The 22,533-nt window shown below is 41.8% G+C and overlaps 1 protein-coding gene across 1 annotated transcript; it reads left to right on the top strand.

Moving 5' to 3' along the window:
* Positions 1 to 1,604: 1,604 nt before the first annotated feature.
* On the top strand, positions 1,605 to 22,131 carry FAM89A (family with sequence similarity 89 member A). The gene is made up of 2 exons (XM_044004476.1): positions 1,605 to 1,975; positions 20,846 to 22,131. The coding sequence occupies exons 1-2, from the start codon at positions 1,658 to 1,660 to the stop codon at positions 21,107 to 21,109; spliced, it is 582 nt and encodes a 193-aa protein (XP_043860411.1). The 5' UTR covers positions 1,605 to 1,657; the 3' UTR covers positions 21,110 to 22,131.
* Positions 22,132 to 22,533: the final 402 nt, after the last annotated feature.

Below are 22,533 nucleotides of genomic sequence, written 5' to 3'. Positions count from 1 at the left end.
GTGGGGTGGGTAGAGACTATTTGAAAATGTCCTTCCTACTTATTTTATCTGAGTTGATGGATGATTTCCTAGCTTTAATCCGTTCTCATTTTCCTCTTATTTCTACTTTGAATTATTCCTGTGTTCAGTGCCAGACTGAATCAAATGTTTGTTTATTTTTTTGACGTTTTAAAAGTGAGCAGGGTGATTTTCTTGGCTGGTGCTTATATAGCTGAATATTTAAAGTTTGTGTTTAAGGTCAGGGAGGCCTGCTGTGAAGGACTGAACTTTGGGGTTTTTTGTCTGTGTGTTTTCCTTGACTGCAATTCAGATTTAAGACTGGCAGGAGCTCTTGGATTTTCTGTTATGCCTGTGTTTAGGTAAGTGCATGGAGGGAAAGCCTTAGGCATTTTACCTTTGACTGACAGGAAGAGGGTGGGAGTCTGGGATAATTGTTTTACAAATCTCTAAAGGCCTTCTCTCTTTTTTCTTTTAATCTGCCTGCCTCTCTCCCTTCTGAAATAATTTTGCATTATTTTGAATACATACTGTATCTATTTACGGGTTCACATGTTGGAATCGCCTTCTCCAGGAATTATTTCGTTTTAATATCAGCAGGCCTTGCACATTTCCTTGCACATAATATGTGATCAATGTTTGTTAAACTGAATTGAACCGAAGCAGTGACAGCTGTCTGAGTTTGGGGTTTGTAGAGAAAGGAGGGATTGTGATCACGTGTGCAGATGTAGCTGGCTTAATGGGTTCTTCCGTCTCCTTTTCATCTCTGGGTTTGAAAATGGAAACTTTTTTTTTTCTGAACGTGACTGTGCAGCCCTGAAATTAAGATTATCAACTAACCACTCCACCTACCATGAGTAGGACCCCTAATTACCCACGACTGGAACTTCCATTAGTAGGAATTTTATAGTTTAATAGCTGATTCTTTAAAAGTTCTGCTCTCTTTTTCACTCCTCCTTCACTCTCTTTTGCCAGTCTGAGACACAAACCTGGTCGTAGGAGTTGCTAGTGTTCTCACCCTGGAAATGACTATCTATCATTTCTTTGTATTTCATTTGCTATGTATAGAGAAATATGCTTATTTCTATATTCAAAGAATATGCATATTCTATATCCACACAGTGAAATATGCATAGTCTACATGCATAGAAAAAATTTCTATGTACAGTATATATAATATATATGTCTATATTAGCTATCCCCAATAGAATGTAAGCACTTTGAGGGCAGAGCTTATTGTATTTTTGTTTTTTAATCCCCAGCACCTCACACATAGTAGGTAGGTGCTTAATAAATGGTTGTTTGGTTTGAGGGGGTGGGGGGTGAGGGGAAGAGGCTGCTGCCTCTTGCACTCTACCTTCCAGAGCCGGAGCGCAGAAAGAACTGCTACAGGTAAAGTGAGATAGGAGTAGGGAGTGGAGTAAGGACCAAGAGGACCCAGCTTGGAGGGGAGGGAGGAAGGGGAAGCCTGCGGAGAGACGGAGAGCTAGAGGCCCGAAGAAGGGAAAGGGAAGTGGGCGGGGCAGGCCGGGGGCCGGGGAAGGGGGCGGGCCCGGGGTGAGACTGTCCCTCTGGATTCAGACGGGGGCTGCAGTCGGATAGCTGCTGGAGCCAGAGTCGGAGCCGGCCGCTGGGCGTGTGCTGGCGCGCGTGCTGGGCTATGGCCGGGGTGAGCGGCTCGGGGCCGGCCGGGACTGCCGGCGGGAGCAGCAACAACAGCGCGGTGCGAGGACTGCGAGTGGACGGGCTGCCTCCACTGCCCAAAAGCCTGAGCGGACTGCTGAACTCCTCGTCCGGCGGGGGCGCGTCCGGGGGCTGGCGGCACCTGGAGCGGCTGTACGCTCAGAAATCCCGTATCCAGGACGAGCTGAGCCGCGGAGGGGCGGGGGGCTGCGGCGGCGGCGGGGGGCGGACGGCGGCGCTGCTTCCCAAGCCCCCGAACCTGGACGCCGCGCTAGCTCTGCTCCGCAAGGAGATGGTAAGAGGGGGGCTCCAGGGGATCGGAGGGGAAGCAGGCTGCAGGCTCCCCCTTCCTTCTCTTGGCTCATCTCTTCCAGCCTCGGAAAAGTTTGCAGTGCTTACTTACACCCCATTCCGTTGAAACAGAGCATGTTGAGCAGGAGGGAACTTTTGTGGGAGCGACTCTAGCTCCTCTGGCGCCTTCTTCCCGTTGCTTCTGTTTTCTTCAACTCCGCAGGCTCTCCCTTTCTTTCTAAACTCTGACCTCCTGACCCTCCGCTGCCTCAGGCACCCGCTCGAGTCTAGGGAAAAGCTCCCCTCCCCCCCCCCTTTAATTGCCTCCTCCTGTGCCCAGGATTGGTTCCAGTGAACATTCGGCTTCCAAAGGACTGCTTTTGGAGTTGTGGCCAGGGGCTCTGGGGACAGTTGTGGGTAACTTTGGAAGCCCCGGCCGACGACCATCAGGCGAGGGCGGTGTGTGTATTCAGTATCTGCAGTCCTTTTGTCTCTTACCCCAGAGTGAAATATATTACCCCAATTGGGGGGAGACTTACTGTTCTGGGTGGGAAGCTGGGTGGTTGTGTTTAACCTACTATATGGAGAAAGGCTTTTTGTCCTGCAGCGAGTGGAGACGACAGATTGGAGCATACCTCCCCCTTTCCTCTGGGGGCCCCTCTGAGAATCCGATTACAGCTCCGATGCTCCTACCCCACAGATGGCTGTGAAAGCAGAAAATTAACCTTGCGGGCTGCTAGCGGCTTTAATCTCATTCAGCTCTTATAGAGCTAACAACCTCTCCCTCTCTTTAAAAAAAAAAAAGTACCATCCTCCCAGCTTCCCTCCATGTGGGTTTCTTGTTCGGTGTTAAAGTCACAAAAGAAGGGTGTGGATGCGGATAAAAGCATTTAGGTTTCCCAAGTTCTTTTGGAAACACGTGTCACTTGTAGACTGAGGTGTTCCATTTCTACTGTGGGTAATACGGATATGCTTCAACAAGGGGAAGCAACAAGGAATCTTTTCTGAATTTTCTCTTACATAGGTGGACCATGTCAGAGGGAAAGCAGGGGAAATTCTGGCGGTTTCGCTGCAGAGTCAGCTGTAGGTGGCCTACCCAAGCTTCTGGAGATGTTTGTTTCACTCTCTCATGTCTCTTGCCCGGTCTCCTGATGGTTTTTTTTTTTGTTTGTTTGTTTTTTAAGTAAGACAATTGGGGTTAAGTGACTTGCCCAGGGTCACACAGCTAGTAAGTGTCAAGTGTCTGAGGCTGAATTTGAACTCAGGTACTCCTGAATCCAGGGCCAGTGCTCTATCCACTGCGCCATCTAGCTGCCCCCCCCTCCTGTTTTAAATTTTATTTTCCAGAACAAGTGTACTCTACTTTAAGCAAACACAAGAAAATCAGATTTTCCTCTAAAAGTAAATTAGGGGAGAGAAGGGTATTATTTGCTTTTAAACAGACATCCCCAGGGAATCCCTTTGAATACTAATCCTTCTTAGTATATTTAAGATGCTAGGCAGTTAGGTGGCACAGTGGATAGAGTGCTGGACCTGGACTCAGGAAGGACCTGAGTTAAAATTCAGACCTCGGGCTCTTGTTTGCTGCATTACCCTGGGAATGTCTCTTCGGTCTGCCTCTGTTTCCTCATCTATAAAATGGGAATGATGATGATAATGGCAACAGCATCCACTTGCCAGGGTGGTTGTGAGGTTAAAAAGATATAGATATTAAAAAGAGATATTTGCAAAGCATACAAAGGAAAACTAGCTACTGTTATCACTATTGACAAAAATTCAGTTGCTGTACCTATCTGTTGATAAGATCATAAACTTTAGATCTGGAAGAGATTTTGAAGGTCATATAGTTGAACTACTCTTTTTTCAGGTGAGGAAACTGTGGCCTAGGAAACTTTAAGTTGCTTGCCCAGAGTCACACAGATGATGAGCCTCTGAGCCAGGATTTGTCACCAGGCCCTCTGACTCCAGAGGTAGTATTCTTTCTACTTATACCTTCTTGCAAGGCCCACCTCTAAGCAGAAAAGCAACATGAAAGCATTTTGTAGTTCTCTATGGTTTTTTCACCAACCTTGTGGCCTGTCATGTAGAGGATTTTCCATCACGGATGGTCTTATCCTTCTCACATATTTTACCAACTCCTTAATTCCATGCCAATTTTGATATTAAGTTTTTAAAGTTGAGTGCCAACATCGAAAAAGGTGATAAGTTGGGCCATAACTCTGTTGTTTAATCGTGTCCTAATTTTTGTGACCCCGTTTGGGGTTTTCTTGGCAAACATACTGCAGTGTTTTCCATTTCCTTCTCCAGTTCGTTTTACAGACGAGGAAAATGAGGCAAACAAGATTAAGTGACTTGCCCAGGGCTGGAGGCCAGATTTGAAATCAAGATGAGTCTTCATGACTCTAGGCTGGGTGCTCTATCTCTACTAAACCACCTAGCTACCCCCAACCATAACTAGATGACTATAACCAGTGGGTTGACATTCTGGCCTGGAGCAGGCAACAGAAACATGGGATGAAGAAGATAAAAACAGCTGGGTGATATGTTTAAGTTACATGTTTGAACAAGAGATTGGAATATCCAGCAAATATCCTTTTTTTTTTTTTAAGTTGTGAACAAGGATTTTGTAAGCATTTCTGTGGAATCTTGCCATATTGATGTGTGATCTTGTTCCCTAGGATAGGTATTTTCAGGCCTCTGATGTAGTTGCTTCTCTCCTAGTGCAACATGAAGAATGGACTATAGTATTACCCTTATAATTATGCCTTCTACCTAAGCCTTCTCTAAATCTAGTTATTTGCCACACAGAAAAACAAACATCTATTTTTGGTTCATCTGATGCCCAGATGTGATAAAGATAAAGTATGACTATAGGCCTTGACAAGTATCTTTAAAGAAATGCCACTGGAGCCTTAAAAAGCATTCTGTTCTATTCAACTGGCTTTTTAAGAATATGTTTTTTAAAGACCTATAATTTATTGACCTGGATGGAGGGAGGTGTCCCTGTCCTTAAGAAATTTACAGTACAGTAAAGGAGATAAGAAATGAATGTAAATAACTATAATATAAGGGTATATACTCTGGAAGATTTATGATAAAATTTCATGAATAAAACTCACAGGATAAGATGGCATTCTGTTGGGCTGGGATCTGCAAGGGAGGATGTGGCTACAGTGATGAGATCATAGGTCTACAGAAATCTGAGGCACTATGTAATAAGTGCTGTGAAAGAGGTACAACAATCTTAATGGAATTCCAGGGAGATAAAGCTCACTTCTGGTTGGGGTGTTAAGGAAAGGCTTCATGTTTGAGGTGAACATAATTCCTGTAGGTGGCAAATTGTGGCAGTAGAGGGCATCCCAGGTAGAGGGAATAGCTCGAATTCATTGAGGTAGGAGAAGGCACAGGGCCCTCTTGGGGAATGGTGAGTAGTTCAGTCGGGTTGTAGTGTCAGTGTCTGAAGAGAAGCAGGAAAAAAAAAAGTGGGTTGGAGACAGATGGTGGAGGGCTTTGAAGGGCTTAGGAGTTTAGCCTTTATTTGATGGGTAATGGGGAGCAACATTGGTGCTTCTTAAATAGGGGAGAGGCGTGACCAAATCTGTACAAAATCTGAAAGCATTGTAAAATGTGGACAGTCAATAAATCAGTAAACATTTATTAAGCATAGAGAAGACCCTGGGGTTCTCAGAGGTAGTGCTAGTAGGACAGAGCCAGTGGTAGATCCTAGAAAGCTAGGAGAGGACTTGGTGAGTATACATTTGTTTTTCCTTTGGAAAAAGAAGCCTAAGTCTACAGAGATTTCATCACTAAATGGAAAAGGCCAGAGGTGGGAGGAATAAGTTCAATTTGGGACATTGATTTTTCAATCCACATATAAGTGCCTATAGTATACAATTCATTGTATTAGTTGCTGGTGCTACAAAGATGAACCAGATGAACCAGACATAGTCCACACCATTAAGGAGCTTACAATCTAACAAGGGGAATGATATGTGTGTGTGTGTGTGTGTGTGTGTATACATACGCACATATACATACATACATATATATGTACACACACAAATACCATAACCTAATCTGTATTGTAGTTAAAAGAAACGCTTAATTTGGATGTTAAGTCCAAATTAAGAAGCTTTGAGAAGTTTAAGGAGGGAGAGATGTTCAAGGTAGGACTTTTTCCCTTTAAAAATGCTTAATTTTATTTACATCTTTATCATTCCACACACATCTCTCCTTCACCCAGAGAGACATTTTTAAAAATGGATATTTTTTTGGAAAAAAATTTTTGGTTATGGAAACCAAACCTTTGACAGATCTTTGTTTGAGCTATACTTACCATTAAGGTTCCTTTTGCTAGTGCAGATCCCAACATTTCCATGCCTTACTCAATGGTTTTCCTGAGTTGCTGTGGCCAAAAAAGAAAAAAAAATTATCACCTGGTGGCCAGTCTTCTGGCAGTGAGCCTCTTTGTTCTTAGCTAAGCTAATCCTCAGATTGTAGATACTCAGGCCATCGTTGCTAGGCTCATACTTGGGCAGTTTTTATAGAATTTACCGGGGTTATGCTGTTGGTATAGCTTTAAAAACCTGGGGTTACCTCCATGCCATGATGAGGTTTTACAAAAAGGAGTTTAGTGGATGGAGTTTAAAGACTTATTGAAATTAACATGCAAGTAGGTGGAGAAATGTCCAACAAGCGGTCTTATCCTCATGAGTCAGGTCAGGATTGAAAGTAAAAATGTGATGAGATATCCAGGAGTAGAGAGGATCAGGAGAGAAGAAAACTAAAGACCGAACTTTGAAGGAATACCTGTATTCAGAGGGTAAGAGAAAAAAGATGAACCCCAACCCGCATCAAGAATTGCTGGCTCCCAGTCAGTGATTTTGATGTTTTGTTCTGCACAGAAGAAAGTGCTTCAATGCAAAATTGGAGTTGCCTGTTTTGTTGGTATATTTATATGCCACTTTGTGTCTTCCTTTAAGAATGGAATCATAGGGGCAGCTAGGTGGCGCAGTGGATAGAGCACTGGCCCTGGAGTCAGGAGTACCTGAGTTCAAATCCCGCCTCAGACACTTAACACTTACTAGCTGTGTGACCCTGGGCAAGTGGTTGCCTCACTAAAATAAAAAAAGAATGGAATCATAGAAGCAATTGGAAAGAGACACAACAGTGGTCAGTTTTCTATAGAAATAACCCTAAAGTACTAGGGTATGTCACATTAGTTCCAAGTAATGCTTCTAGAACAACCCGTTTTAGCATCTCTAGAACTCTTCTTTGAAAAATGTGACTTAAAAATTAGGATATTCTTTGCACAGAATTCTATACAGACTTTTCTTCCCAGGTGCATTGTAACACACTTATATGAAATTAACATCCAGATTTCATAGAGGCACAAAGTTTAGACTCATAGGATACAGAAACCAGAAGAGGAAGAACCTTTGGCCTCTGGAGCCATTAAACAGCTTTGGATGGGCTTGAGAGAGAGCCTGCTTCTCGAGCCTACATCAAAAGAACTTTATAGAGATGTGCCCTAGAGTTTTTTCCCCTAAAGCTACTGCTATTACAGGCTTTATGAAGTAGGAATAGTGATTTTGGCCTCCCACCCCTACATGAGTCGGAAACATTAAATTTGTAGAGAACTTTGAGTTCTGGAATGAAAGAGGCTGCTGAAGGACAGACAGCCTTTCTATTGAAACTTTAAAAATAAAGGTTTGGTTTCCATAACCAGCATTGCTTTCTTACCCTTCCTGGATCACTCACTGTAAAGAAAAAAATAATGCTTCCTTGAATTTACCAGCCATTAAATGCATGGAATGGTACTATTAATGAGCCTCTCAGATGCTTCCGGGAGGTAAGCATTAGCTTGAATAAGCAACTACCCCAAGAGAAATGCAGTTTCTTGTCCTGCATATTAAGCCAATAGCCCTAATGTGAGATCCCTAAAAGGTTCAATTCCACTCCCAAGTCAGTAAAGGAACAGAATGGTTTCAGTTTCCTGAGGGTCTTTTTGTATTGAATAAAATAATAAGAGAATCTTAGGTGTCTTTTGGAACTGCCTTTTGCTTAAAAGGCTGGTGGTTATAGGAGAGACCTTACTTTAATTTTTATTATAAAATGTGCTCCCCTTCTTACTATGTAGTGTGGTGGAAAGAGTGATACGATGATGGGATCAGATTAGATGATCTTGAAGGTGTCTTTCAGCTCTAAAATTCTACACATTCTTCATCCACGGTGCCTTCATGTAATATCTGCTCTACCTAAAGGAGAAGATTGTTTTGGGTTACATGATGGCCTGGCACAGGAGGGTCAATATTATCTACCCCTTAGATGCTTTTGTGAAAAGATGCCCAGAGGCAGCTGAGGACATTTTCACAGCAATCCCTTATTGATGATGAACTAGCTTAAATATAGACATGCCAGAAAGGTCTCTTGGTGTTCAGTCCTTGCTTAACAGTGCTGAGTTTTTCTGTCTGTCCTAGCCCAGTGATGCTTTAAGTTTTAGAGCCTGGGAGGCTCCAGGAGCCATTCTCCACATCTCCACTCACCAAAAAAATTTTTTAAAAAGGGGGGGAATGGGGAAGAGGCAGTAGTTCTCATAGGCACCAACAGCAGACAACTTTCAGATGTGTTGTAGCTCAGATCTTCAACATTATAGCGGGAGGGACCCAAAGACAGAGTTGGGCTTGCCTTGTTCACACACCTTTCTGTTTGCTTTTAGCAAACAGCTGTTTGGAGTTTTGTTGCTTTGGTCTTGAGTGATTCCCCTGGGAAAATGTCCCAAGTATCCATTTCCTTCAGTAGGAGAAACTTAAGTTTCTGATAGTTCAGTGACTAAAGATCCTTCAAGACCTCCTTAGCAGGAAACCAGTCCTGATGCTGTTTAGCTCAGATATTTCCTCCATGCTTGCTCAATGTCATTCCTGAGAGGTCTTGCCTCACTTCTCTCTCATTTCTTTGTTCACACCCTCCAGATGTTAGTAAATGATAATTAGACATGACCCAAAGAAAGGTGGCTCATTTTTTCCTGTGGCGAAAACACTTGACACAGAGATGTATGTGGGGATCATAAAGGGCCTCTGGAAACTGAATGTGAGTCTTTACTTTATTGTGACAATCCTTCAGAAAAAATGGCCTTAATGGGGCAAATTCTGTTTTTACGATCCCTTTCTCATGATTCTCTGATTGGCGGCACAATAGCATCCAATCTTAGTGAACTTAAATTTGGAACTCTGTAAAATCAGATGGCTGGTTCTACTTCTTTAAGCAGGGAGAAGTGGGATTGCCACAGGCAAGACATCTATGCCTTTGCCCTCAGATACAGGTCAATAACTGCTGAATCCAGAATGTCCCCTAGAAAAAGTCAAGTGAGAGTTGGTGAAACTTTCTGCACTAAATCCATCTGGGAGAGAAGCTAGGATGGGAATGGAGAAACATGCAACCAAATGGGATGTGAGTAAAGGATAAAATGGAAAGGGAATGTTTGGTGCTTTCATAAACTTTAAAAATATACACACAGAGCAGCATTTAGTCAATCAAAACGTTTATTTAGTGCTTACTGTTTACTGGGCACTGTTCTGTGAATACAAATACAAAGAATGAAACAATCCCCATCATTGAGGAACTTACATTCTAATTGAGGATACAAGAAGTACATATGTTCAGTTAATGACGGTAAGTTCCACCAAATTGTACATGGATTAGTTGTGGAAAAGCTCAGGTGTTTTACATCCCTCTGAAATAGCTTACTTCAGATTTGGAGACCCCTTTATCATATGATGAGAAGTAGTGGTAGTTTATCCTACTGGGTTCATATGTATATGCATGCAAGGGGAATCTTTGGAGTTGGAACAGATGGTGATTTCCATTGCCATTTCCTGGTTTCACTGATGAATCCAGGATGACTTCTTGATCCTCCTTCCCAGATATAGAGCACATGGCTGAGCAGTAGTTTTGCTCATTTTCTTCTGCTTTTGTACACATTTGGGAAGAGGAGGGTATTTTTAATCTACACTCTCTAAATATCTTAATCAGCCACTTGGTGTTTGGAAATGTGTCTTCTTATTTTTAAGAGCTCTTTATAAATCACTCATATACTCCTCTGTTTCAGGGAAACAGCTGGCCATTAGTGATATAAATAATTAATCTCATTATTTCCCTCTTGTATGCTTTCCCTATCATAGAAGAAGGTCACTGGATTTTAGGAATCATCATGGTGCAGTAGAAAAGACAAAAAAATTAGAGGACCCGAATTTGAATACTGTCTCTGTCTGTAGGATTTTGGATGAGTCACTTAACTTCTATAGGCCTCAGTTTCCTCATCAGTAAAATGACGAAGTCAGACTAGGAGATATTCTAGCTCTAACTATGATTGTATCATCAGAGAAGTCAAAAGACCTGAGTTTGTCAGCACAGGTCCAACCATGTCACTGAAATAAGCTTCAATGGCTCCCTATTGCTTTTAGGATCAAATACAAAACCCTCTGTTTGGCATTTAACAGTCTTTATAATCTAGCCCTCTTCTACCTTTCCAGTCTTCTTATAACTCATACGCTGCCATGTAATCTTCAGTCCAGTGCCACTGTCCTCCTTGCTGTTCCTTGAGCAAGATTTTCAGTCTCCCAACTCTCCAACCCTAAGCTGTCTCCCATGATTGGAATTCTCTCTCTCTCTCATCTGCATGTTCTGGCTTCCCTGGCATCCTTCAAATCCCAACTACACTCCCACCTTTTACAGGAAGACTGTCCAAATCCCTCTTCATTCTAATGTCTTCTTTCTTTTAGTAATTTTCTATTTATCCTATATATACACGCCTTGTGTCATGGGTAAGAGGTGGTGGTCCTTAGGTATTCCTCAATAAAGAATTATATACTCTCACACACAGTTCAGTTAGAATTAGGGCTTAGAAAAATTCTCCTCCTAGAACAGAGGACAGTCAAAAGCTCTCATAGAGGATAGATAGGGTGTCCACTTGAAAACTGGAAAGTTCCCTTTTGGGGTGGGGTGAGGAAAATTGGATGCTTGTCATATTCCTGAGAGTCAAGGGGGATTTTTTTTTTAAATGATGGTCCTGACCTTTGGGGTTATGTCTGTCTCCTAGTTCTAGTCAGGTAGTAGCCACACCTAATTGACTTTCCTGCTATAGAATTTCATCTCCCCTGACTTCTTAGGTATGTCTGTCCTGATATCTAGTTGGTCATTCTAAACTTTAATAGTACCTTGATTCCTCCATATGTCTGTCCTGTTATCTGGTCATCTTTGGTTTTGCTTCTCACAGGAGAAACTTCTGATTTATTCCAATCCCATGTCATCTTGTTTGTAAATATTTGTTTGCTTGTTTTCTCTCTCATTAGATTATAAGCTCCTTGAGGGCAGGGGCTTCCCCTTCCTTTCTTTGCATCCCCAACACTTGCCAATGGGACTGGCAGACAGTAGGTACATATAAATGCTTAATGACTGTCATTGACTAGGTTGGTTTTTTTGTTTTGTTTTGTTTTGTTTTGTTTTGTTTTGGTGAGGCAGTTGGGGTTAAGTGACTTGCCCAGGGTCACAGAGCTAGTAAGTGTCAAGTGTCTGAGGTCAGATTTGAACTCAGGTCCTCCTGATTCCATGGCCGGTGCTCTATCCACTGCACCACCTATGACTAGCTTTTTCACCTTGGGCAAGTTGGGTAATATCTCTGGCCCACCATTTCTTATCTACAGCATGGCATAGTCTATAGAGCACTGGGCTTACAGGTTCAAATTCCCTAAGACACTTATTGTGTTACCCTGAGAAAATGATTTAACCTCGAAGCCATTGCCATTTGTAAAATGAATATAACAGTAACTATAGTAATTAGAAGATTGTTCTGAGGCTCAACTGAAATAATATATAGGAAACACTCTGGAATCCTTAAAATCCTATAAATGTCATTTGTGATTTTATCTGTAAACTGGGGGTGAGTAGCCTGCTTCCTTTATAGGTTTGTGAGGAATCAAATGAGTTATTTGAAGCATTTTGAATACCATCAGTTGTTATATGTAATCAGTCATTTAGCATTTTACTAAGCATTGGTGATACAAAGAAGGGGAAAATGCCTACGTGGCGAAAATGTCCATCTGTCCAAGGCACTCACAAGCAAATGGGGGAGACAATGTGTAAACAACTCTATACAAACAAGATAGATGCAGGATAAATTGGAGAGAACCAGCAAAGGGGAGGCACTGTTCTTTAGACTGTTTTTGTTACTGCTCTTAAAAAAAAAATCTGAACAGAACCATTTCATAAAGAAACCACCCCTCCCTCCAAACCCCAGACCTAGTAAAGTAAATTTGTTCAAGGACTATATGCCCTCAAACAAGATCCCAAAGAGTCTGAACTTTCCTCCCCCTGTTTAAGTATCTTGATGTGGCTTCCTTTGTCATTTTTTAAAGTTCAAAGGCAAAAGGAAACAGAGTAGTAAATACAATTCAAGTCTGGTCCCTTTGTGAAAGTTGTACCATATTGGGAAACCACCTGTTTTCTAAACTCTGGGTTATGTGTATGGGAGAGAAGAAGAATCAGTGATCAGACAGGAAGGAAGCTGGAAGTTTAAACAAAGAGAGAGGAAGGAATTGCATTAACACTTTTAAGCAATAGAAATTAGTTGATTGTTCCTAATTGTTGCTAAAATCTAGGGGGTTTTCAAACCACCGACCCTTTAGAATTCTGGGTTTTTCTTCAGGATGAAATTAACTTTTGTTTTTCAAAACAAAGCTACTCTCAATAAGAACTTGATTTCTTAAGTGCAGCTGTTACTTGGGAGGCTGAGCTCCCTGTCCCAAGAAACGTGGGGATAAATCACTGAGATAGCAAACACTCCCAGCCCTTGCTTATGAAATCAGTATTAGGGAATTGCTATTTGTTGGATTTTTTTCTCTTGAAAAAAAAACATGTATTTTTATTAATATTATCCATATATTTTTTAATATAACTGTAGATTTCTGCCAGACCCCCTTGCCACCTGATAACAATACACACCCTCTCCCTCAGAAAATGGGTCCTTTGGACCAGGGGTTCTTCATCATTTTTTGAGTTGTGGACTCCTTTGACAGTCTGAGAAAGTCCATATACTCCTCCAAATAATGCTTCTAAATACATAAAATAAAATGCATAAGATTACAAAGGAAACCAATTATATTAAAATACAATTATCTATATATGTGTATAGGTGTGCATATATACACACATACATATATGCATATGTATATTTTTGAAGTTCTTGGATTTCAGGTTAAGAACCCTTGCCCATGACTTTTTTTTTTTTTTTTTGGTGAGGCAATTGGGGTTAAGTGACTTGCCCAGGGTCACACAGCTAGTAAGTGTTAAGTGTCTGAGGCTGGATTTGAACTCAGGTACTCCTGATTCCAGGTCCGGTGCTCTACCCGCTGTGCCACCTAGCTGCCCCGCCCATGACTTTTAAAGAAATTTTCTTTATTTTATTCTGAATTTAAATAAGATGAGCATTTCTATTACATAGAATAGAGGAATAAAGATTGTATATGAAACTGCAAATCTGTTATGTTTAACTTGCTATTCTTTTAAATATATAATAAAGTTACCATGTAACTTTTTTTTCTTCCCTCCTCCCTGCCCCCACCCAAGAGGTGGCTGCCATTAGAGACAAATCTGTATATCTATGTAAAAACCATTCTATGCATGCTTTTGTTTATCAGTTCTTTCTTGGATGCAGATAGCATCCTTAGACTTTGATAGGACTGTCTACCACCTGTTTGAATCTTCCCTGATGTCAGTATCTGTGTAAAGGTGCTTTGAAAGCAGACTTGTTTTGTTGCCTTTTGCTGCTGTCATCGGGCGAGAGATGAGTATTTCTCTGATAACTTGGAGGAGATCATGCTGTTTTCCTGTGGTCAAGCCCTTTCCAAAGGGGCATCTTGGGATAAGTGTACACAAAGGGCTGCCTGTTCCCTCTCCTGCCTCTTAGATGTGTTCTTTGTACACAGTTTTGTAACTGTTAAAAAGCCATTAACCAAGTAAGTCCTGTTTTATCCCAGGAAGCTCCCACTCTGGGATTTTGTGCTTCTGTTGTTACCTGGTTCTTTGTGGAAAGACTTATACATCTGTGCTGGGATCTCTTTCATCTCTCCTTTCCTTAAACATTTTTCTTGGGTCTATTTGATGCAAAAACTCAATTCTTTACCCTAATACACATCATCTATTTTAAGCCAGGTTCTGCAGGAGATACAAAATGAATAAGATAGGGTTGTTACTCTTATAATGGGGGAAATTACTCCCATCAATTTCCCCGATAACACTCTCAGTGAGCTTAAAATCCAACTGGAGAGTGAAAACAATTAAGACTATATTAATTTGGGGCAGCTACGTGGTGCAGTGGATAGAGCACCAGCCCTGGATTCAGGAGGACCTGAGTTCAAATCTGGCCTCAGACCCTTGATACTTACTAGCTGTGTGACCCTGGGCAAGTCACTTAACCCCAATTGCCTCACCAAAAAAGACTATATTAATGACTGCATATCATTAGACTGTGAGCTAGCTCCCTGAGGGCAGGAACTAACTTCTGCCTTTTTTTATATCTTCAGCTTTTAGCATAGTGCCTGACATATAGTAGGTGCTTAATAAATGGTTTTTTGCCTGACAGAAATACCACAGTATAATACAGGCAGTATGAGAAAAATTGCCATAAGAATATAAGGTACAATAGGAATTAGAGAAGGGAGAGATCTTTTTTAGAGGGGGGTGATTAGGGAAGGCTTCATGGAAAAGGTGGTTTTTATATACCGCTGAGCCTTGGAGGATAGGTAGGATTTTGATTGGTAGAAATGGAAGTCAAGAACTCCCTAGGTTGGGGGCAGGAGAACTGTTATTGTGCAGTTCTTTTTCAGTCTTGTCCAGCTCTTTGTGACCCCATTTGGGGTTTTCTTGGCAAAGCTACTGGAGTAGTTTGCCAGTTCCTTCTCCAGCTCATTTTACAGTTGAGGAACGAAGGCAAACAAGGTTAAGTGACTTGCCTGGGGTCACACAGCTAGTAAGTGTCTGAGGCTAGATTTGAACTCAGGAAGATGAATCTTCCTGACTCCAGACCCTGCACTCTATCCACTGAACCACCCTGCTACCTTTAGGCAGCAGGGGGAAGGCATGAGCAAAGATTTGGAGTTGGGAAAATGAAGTTTGGGTCAGGAAGTGGCAATTAGTCCAGTTTGACTGGATTATAGAAAAGTACATATATAAAAATGTATATATGTATAAATAAGTATATATATGTGTGTGTGTTTGTACATATACATACATACACATACTTACATGAATATGTGTATATCATCCATCTATCATCTGTCTGTCGATTGAATTAGTAAGGGATATGACAGTATGGTAGAAAGGGTAGATTAGAGCCCAATCATGGAAGATAATGAATTCGAGCCTAGGCATTTTCAGCTTCTCCAACTCTAACTTGTAAAGTTGCTAAGGCAACCCTGGCTACTTCTGACTGGGCAAGGTATGATGGGACTGGGAAGGCCGGCATCCTTTCCTTGTGGCTTTTTGTATTTGGGGGTCATCTGAGAAGTTAGAGGAGAGTGTTGGTCTTGTGGTATGATGGGGAGGGAGAAAGCAGAGTGTCGAAAGTGGGACGTGTAGGTTTGTATTTAAAGCCTTGTTAAATACTTATTCTAAACATCTGGCATCTGGAGAGTTGTGTAATAGGTTCTGTTGCTTGACTCACTCTTCCTTTGCCAGATCTTTGTTTTCAGGACTGGGTCACACCCTCTAAAGAGGCTGCTTTGTTAGTCATCAGGTGTGTTTCAGTTCAGATGGTCTAAAACCAGCCCCTCTCTGGTTCCTGCCCTTAGCCAAGTTTATAGCAGGTGGGCCCTTGATATAAACCAAGAAAAGGTACCATAGGAAGAAAAGATTGGATCAGCTTTTGGGCTGGTAGTGGGTCATGGACTAGAAGGGAATTTAGCCTCTTAACGATAGGCACAACAGTCACAAATTATCTAAACAGTACTGGCACCTGCTTTCTTTGGTTCTTGCAACTTTTGAATTTCACTGTTAGCCAGTAATAAGCAACATAATTCTGGGATCTCTTATATCAGTATGTATTTAAATGACTCAGCAGTACAGTTGGCATGCCCAGAGTGAATCATTTCCATTTCTGGATGGAGTTTATGTTGCTGTATGTCAGGGTTATAAAATGTCATAAGTGCCTTCTCAAAATAATAAAATTAAGTGCTCAATTATAGCCTAGGAAATATTAACACTAATATGCTGAAATTTGTGGGATCCATTTCTCATGATCTGGTTACTTTCTTCCCTCTCCCCCATTTTGATAGATTCAATGATTTTTTCATCTTTCTGCCTTAATTTGGAGATGGATCAAAGTTTACAATTCTCTATCATGGGATCAATCCCATTCAAAAAATTCTAAGTCACTTTAGAGTTGGGAGAGACTTTAAAGATGACCTAGTTCAGCTTCTCCTTTTTTTGAACACAGAACTAGACGGGGGGCGGGCAGCTAGATGGCACAGTGGTAAAGTACCTGCCCTGGATTCAGGAGGACCTGAGTTCAAATCTAGCCTCAGATACTTGACATTTACTAGCTGTGTGACCCTGGGCAAGTCACTTAACCCTCATTGCCCTGCAAAAAAAAGAAAGAAAGAAAAAAAAATAAAGAACTAGACTGTCCTCTTGACCATGAGGTATGGGGAAAGTAAAATGCTAAGTTCTTGAGAACTCCATGTTGTTGCCACCACTGTTGGCACTCTGGTTTCCTATGGGACCAGACACTCAATATGCCCATATTTGCTCATTCCTAACTTGCCTCTGAAAGCCAATCAATTAGGAAGAAGCTGAAGGCCAGACCAGAGATGTGATCAGGTTAGATGAGATGATCTGCAGTATGGTGTGGCAGAAGAAGGTTAGACTTTAGCCTAAGGGTTGGGAGAATATCAGGGCATGCCGCAAACCAGACGAGGACATGTGACTGTCTAAACAAGTATGACTGGAAAGGAACACAAGCATGTGGGGCTCATTTCTAACATTCCTGATTACTTGTAAATAAATCTATTTCCTAATATAATCTAAGTTCAGGTCCCAGCTCTTCTTACTAGTACCTGTGTGCCCCTGAGCATGACATTGCATGTGCTTGGATTTTAGTTTTCTCATTTGTAAAATGAGAGGGTTGCTCTAAATTATCTAAAACCAGATTTTACCACAAGGGACAAGACTTTGGAGGCTCACTAACTACTTTCAGCCTCTTAGATACCATTTAGAAGCCAAAAAAATGGGGGGGGGGACACAATAAATTACTATATAGAATTATAACATGTTAAGAGTGAGACTGGGATCATGTAGTCAAATTAATTGTACAAGGAAACTGAAGCTTAGAGAGATGATTTGCACAAAGTCTCAAGTCAAATGGACTATGACTCAGGACCCTTGACTCCTGGTGAAACACTTTTTTCTGATAGTCCTGAAGGATTTATCACTGCTGACTCTGAAGGTTCCCATTTCACTACTCCAGCTTGGCTTGGAGTAGTAGCAGTGGGAAAATTTGGCTCAGTTTCTAGAAAGCTTCCTTTCTGCTTCTCAGAAGAAGGTGTTATGTAAATACAAGATGGTGCCTTCAGTGATGGAGATGGATCCTAAATGTTCATTCAGCTTGCGGAGGTTTGTTCCTCTCAAGGGGACCCCTAGAAGCCAGATCCTAATCCTACCAACCTTGGTTCTGTCCTCTTGTGGGGGCTTAGCTTCCCAGTTTGTAAAATTGAGCTTTATTCATATCAATAGTGAATGTACCACCTGTGACTTCACGGTGGGGGTTTCCTGGTGTGAGAACTCTATTCTGGTAAACTTTCTAAGGCACATATGGACCAAGTGACTTTCCTGGAATCATATAGCTAATAAGAGTTGGGGAGGATTTGAATTGAGGTCTTTCTAGACTCAGCCCATTATTCTCTCTGCTTTCTTATCCTGCCTCTATTTACTGGACACTCATGTTAAGAATGTTTCCTTTTTCATATATCACATTCTAGGAAGTTAGGTGGTGCCCTGGATAGGGCACCGAGCCTGGAAGACATGAGTTCAAATCCAGCCTCAGCCACCTACTGAGCTGTGTGACCTTGGGCAAGTCACTTGACCTCTTTGCCTCAGTTTCCTCAGCTGTAAAATGGGAATAATAATAATAATAACACCTACCCTCCCAGGGCTGTTGAAAGGGTCTAATGAGGTAATAATTGTAAAGCACTTAGTGCTTGGCAGAGAGTAGGTGCTTAATAAATGTATGTTTCCTTTCCCTTCTATCTTGCATTTTACTTATTTGCATATGTTCCCCTTTTGCACCTACCTGCCTCAGTTTTCCTCAATACTCAGCTCAAGCTTTGCTTTCTTTCTTTTTTTTTGAGGGGCAATTGGGGTTAAGTGACTTGCCCAGGGTCACACAGCTAGTAAGTGTTAAGTGTCTGAGGTCGGATTTGAACTCAGGTCCTCCTGACTCCAGGGCCGGTGCTCTATCCACTGCGCCACCTAGCTGCCCCACTTTGCTTTCTTTTGTTGTTGTTGTTAAGTCATGTCCTATTCTTTATGACCTCATTTGGGTTTGTTTGGGGTTTGTTTGTTTTTTGGTAAAGATAACTGGAGTGGTTTGCTGTTTCCTTCTCCAACTCATTTTACAGATACAGAAACTGAGGCAAGCAAGGTTAAGTGACTTGCCCAGGATCACACTGCTAGTGTCTGAGGCTGGATTTGAACTCAGTTCTTCCTGACTCCAGGCTTAACACTCTATCCACTGTGTTTATATTGCCTATACATATCTCATCCCTACCTCCCCCTTGGAATATAAATTCCTTGGGGTTGGGGACTGTTTGATGTTTGTCTCTTGTCCTTGGCACGTGCGTCCTTATTGTTTGATTGATAAATATCTTATCTCCCACTAATCATTAAAGGATCACTGAGTGATAAGTTTAGAGTTAGACTGGACCTTAGAGGTTATCTAGCCCAACCCACTCATTTTATAGATAAGGAAACGAAGGCCAGAAAGGTAAAGGAACTTGTCCAAGTTGAGGTAGGTGTTAAGTGTCAGGGTGGAGTTTTGAGTTCAGGACCCCTGACTCCACATTCATTGCTCTTTTCACTGTATCAGGAAGAGACTATCATTTTCATCTTTGTATCACTAGTGTCTAGCATAATGCCTTGCGCCCAGCTTCGCTTAATCAGTGTTTATTGAAAGAATTCAATTATTTGATGTCAAATGAGTCCTTACTCTAATAATAATCTTTGTGTGTGTGTGAGGCATTTGGGGTTAAGTGACTTGCCCAGGGTCACACAGCTAGTAAGTGTCAAGTGTCTGAGGCCAAATTTGAACTCAGGTCCTCCTGAATCCAGGGCTGGTGCTCTATCCACTGTACCACCTAGCTGCCCCTCTAATAATAATCTTAATGATGTCTGGCCTATGTGTATTTAAAAAGCACCTTCACAGATATGTCATTTATGTCTCACAACAACATTTTGAGCTTGCTGTGCCAGATAAGAACACCGAGGCACAGAAAGAACAAGCTGGAGAGCAGTCAGGATGAAAGAGGTGCTTGAGTCCTTGCTGAAGTGGCTTCGAGGAACTAGGGATGTTTTGTTTGGATGGGAGAACTTCCAGTGGAAGCAGGGATGCACTTTGGAGGGGATGCCATGATAGGTGTCTTCAAAGAATTGAAGGACCCTTATGGGGAAGGGGGATTAGACTTGTTCTGGTTGACGCCAGAGATCAGAACCAGAAGCACTGGCTAGAAATTGCAAAGAGACAAAAGTCAACTTGATGTCAGGGAAAACTCCCTAAAAATGATTGCTGCGCATAAGCAGACTGGGCTACCTAGGGAGATGGTGGATTTCCCCTCCCCAGCGATCTTCAGGTCAAAGGCTGGAGGACCACTTGTAGGGTGTGTTGTAGCTAGGGTTTCATTTTTTCATATGTGGTTTGTCCTAATGTTGCCTGAAGTCCCTTCAACTTGAAATTCTGTGATTCTGTTACTTGTTCAAGATAACACAGCCAGTTAGAGGTAGAAGGTTAAGGTTATCTAAATTCTACCAAGATTCTCCATCTTCTGACTTGTTCTACTTATACTAAAGTGCTTTGGGGGTACCACTCACCCACTCTGACCCAGGCTTGATCTCTACAGTGCTTTGGGGTGGGCAAAGTGGATAGCAGCAGCATAATAACAATAATAAGCAGCATGCTTGGTCATTTTTTATCTTGCTCAGGCCCTAGGGCTGGGTGGTGATGGTAATAATAATGATAGTAATAACAATTAGAGATCCTTGGGTGCTAATTTAGGGGAAAACCTTTCTAGGGATCAGTATTATTCCTTTTCAAAGTGATACAGTCCTAGTACCTAAAGGTTTGTTAACTCCATCTTATTTTAAGGATTACTGGTTTACTTGGTCTTTAATCCAGTAAGGAGGAGAGGGGTGTGGAGCAGGAGGGAAGCTAAAGTGAGATCAGTGCCTGGTGAGCTTTCTTTTGATGAGACCACAGTGATTGTATAGGCTAGGCTTGTGTCCCAGTGTACACAATGAAACAGGCTGGAGGTGTCAGGGTGTGCCAACACTGTTGCATCATCAAGAGGAGCTCTGGGATAATTCCATGAAATGTGTGCAGCCCCATGGCAGTCTTCCTTCCCTGACATGCTGAGTAACTGTCTGAGGTGTGGTGATATCACAATTCGTATTTTCTTGAACTCCTGTTCCAGTGATGTGTTGAATCATCAGCTTCAGGGAAAGAATGTGTAGATGCCAGCAGAATGTAGATGTGACGGTCCAACCAAAATGAAACAGAAACGCTGACTCTTTGTTTTCTTCTCTCTCCCTCTCCCTCCACCCCCTTTCCTGAAAGGTTGGCCTTCGACAGCTGGACATGTCATTGCTGTGTCAACTGTACTCCCTCTATGAGTCAATTCAGGAATACAAGGGGGCTTGCCAGGCAGCCTCCAGCCCAGACTGCTCTTATGCCTTGGAAAACGGCTTCTTTGATGAAGAAGAGGAATATTTCCAGGAGCATGGTTCACTTCACAATGGGAGGGAACAAGGTGCCCAGATGGACTTTACATTGCCTGTCACCCCTCTCTCCAACAGTGACTGGATCCTGGAGTCCATTTAGAAGACTTGTAGGAGGGATGCATCTGACTGGAGGGGGGTGTGTGGAGGGAATACCCTCAGAGTTTTCTTATCCTGTTACTTCTGCCCATTTTTTGTTTTCGGCAGATTGTCAATATATTCTCCTCCTTCAAGCACTCCTTTTTTGGGGGGAAAGTGTACTGTTGAGCTATGGAGAGTCATCAGGCCTATTGGGATGGGAGCTGCCAGATTAATTTGTGGGCAGGCCATTCACCATTGACACAATCTGTGGGCGGTCTGTCCTGATGGCTAGTTTCTGCTTTGGCAAACTATCAGTGTCAGAGCAAGATTCTTGATGTCCCTGTAATGGGGACTTTGCTGAAGATTTTCATCCCTCTGATAAAAAAAAAAAAAAGGCTCCTCTTCAAAATAGCCATTTGGTGGGGGACTGGCCTGTGCTGTATAGATTGGAGTTATTGAGCCCATATGGTTCTGTATTTGGGCTCTTCCTGGGGTGGCTTGTTTGCACCCTGTCTTGTGTGCTGTAGGATTTTTTTTTTTTGCCTCAAGTTTTCCATGTGTTAAAAATAACATTTTACTGTTCCCTTTTTTGAATACATTCTGCAGCTGTTCATTTGCCTTTTATTTCTGTTTAAAAGAGCTTTCAGGACTCTTGGCTAAGTGGCATTTTGTGAACCACATAACAAACTGGCTTGCAGTTGACTTTATGAGCCACCTACTGAGAACTGACCATTTAAGATAATTTGGGTGCCAATCTGCTGGTTCCCAAGATACCATGGGGGGGGGGGGGAGAGGAGTCGTTCTTTGCTAGTCACATGCAATTGGAAGGAGACTTAATACTAGGTTGTATTTAATAGGAAAAACTGGGGCAAACTGCAATATTTTATATTACCTAAACTTTTCATTATAAGACTATTGGAAACATTTTTTTAAATCTGCAATTGTATCTTGAAGGTATAGTTCTAGTATGTTAGAAGTTAAACTGTTCCCTATGCTCTAAAGGATAATTGCTATTGACCATACCATATTTATTAAAGTGATACTTTTAAAAAGCATTCAGTGTTGTCATAGTTTATTTAATCTGTGGGTGTATAATACTGACTGGTCTGTGAGTGTGTTGAGAGAAAACAGTTATTTTCTGTGTTTTAAACTTAGGATGCATTAAAGTGTGTCACTGCAACACAAATGAAATAATCATGCCTTTGTTTCCATTCTCCCTCCACCCCACAATACACACAAGTTAGCTGAGACTTAGCCCTGGAAAGATGGAGGGTTTGAGTCTTGCACTGATGGCTCTTTTATATATATTTATATGTGTATATGTACATATATCATTAAATATTTCACAATTAACATAAATTTTTTACTATTCATTTAAAAATATTTTGAGTTCCAAATCCTTTTTCTCCCTCCTACCACTCCCCATCCCTTAAGAAGGCAAGCAAC

The sequence above is a fragment of the Dromiciops gliroides genome, chromosome 4 (assembly GCF_019393635.1).
Source record: "Dromiciops gliroides isolate mDroGli1 chromosome 4, mDroGli1.pri, whole genome shotgun sequence".
Classification (NCBI taxonomy): domain Eukaryota; kingdom Metazoa; phylum Chordata; class Mammalia; order Microbiotheria; family Microbiotheriidae; genus Dromiciops; species Dromiciops gliroides.
The sequence above is the reverse complement of the archived record's forward strand: the minus strand, read 5'-3'. Positions and strand labels throughout refer to the sequence as shown.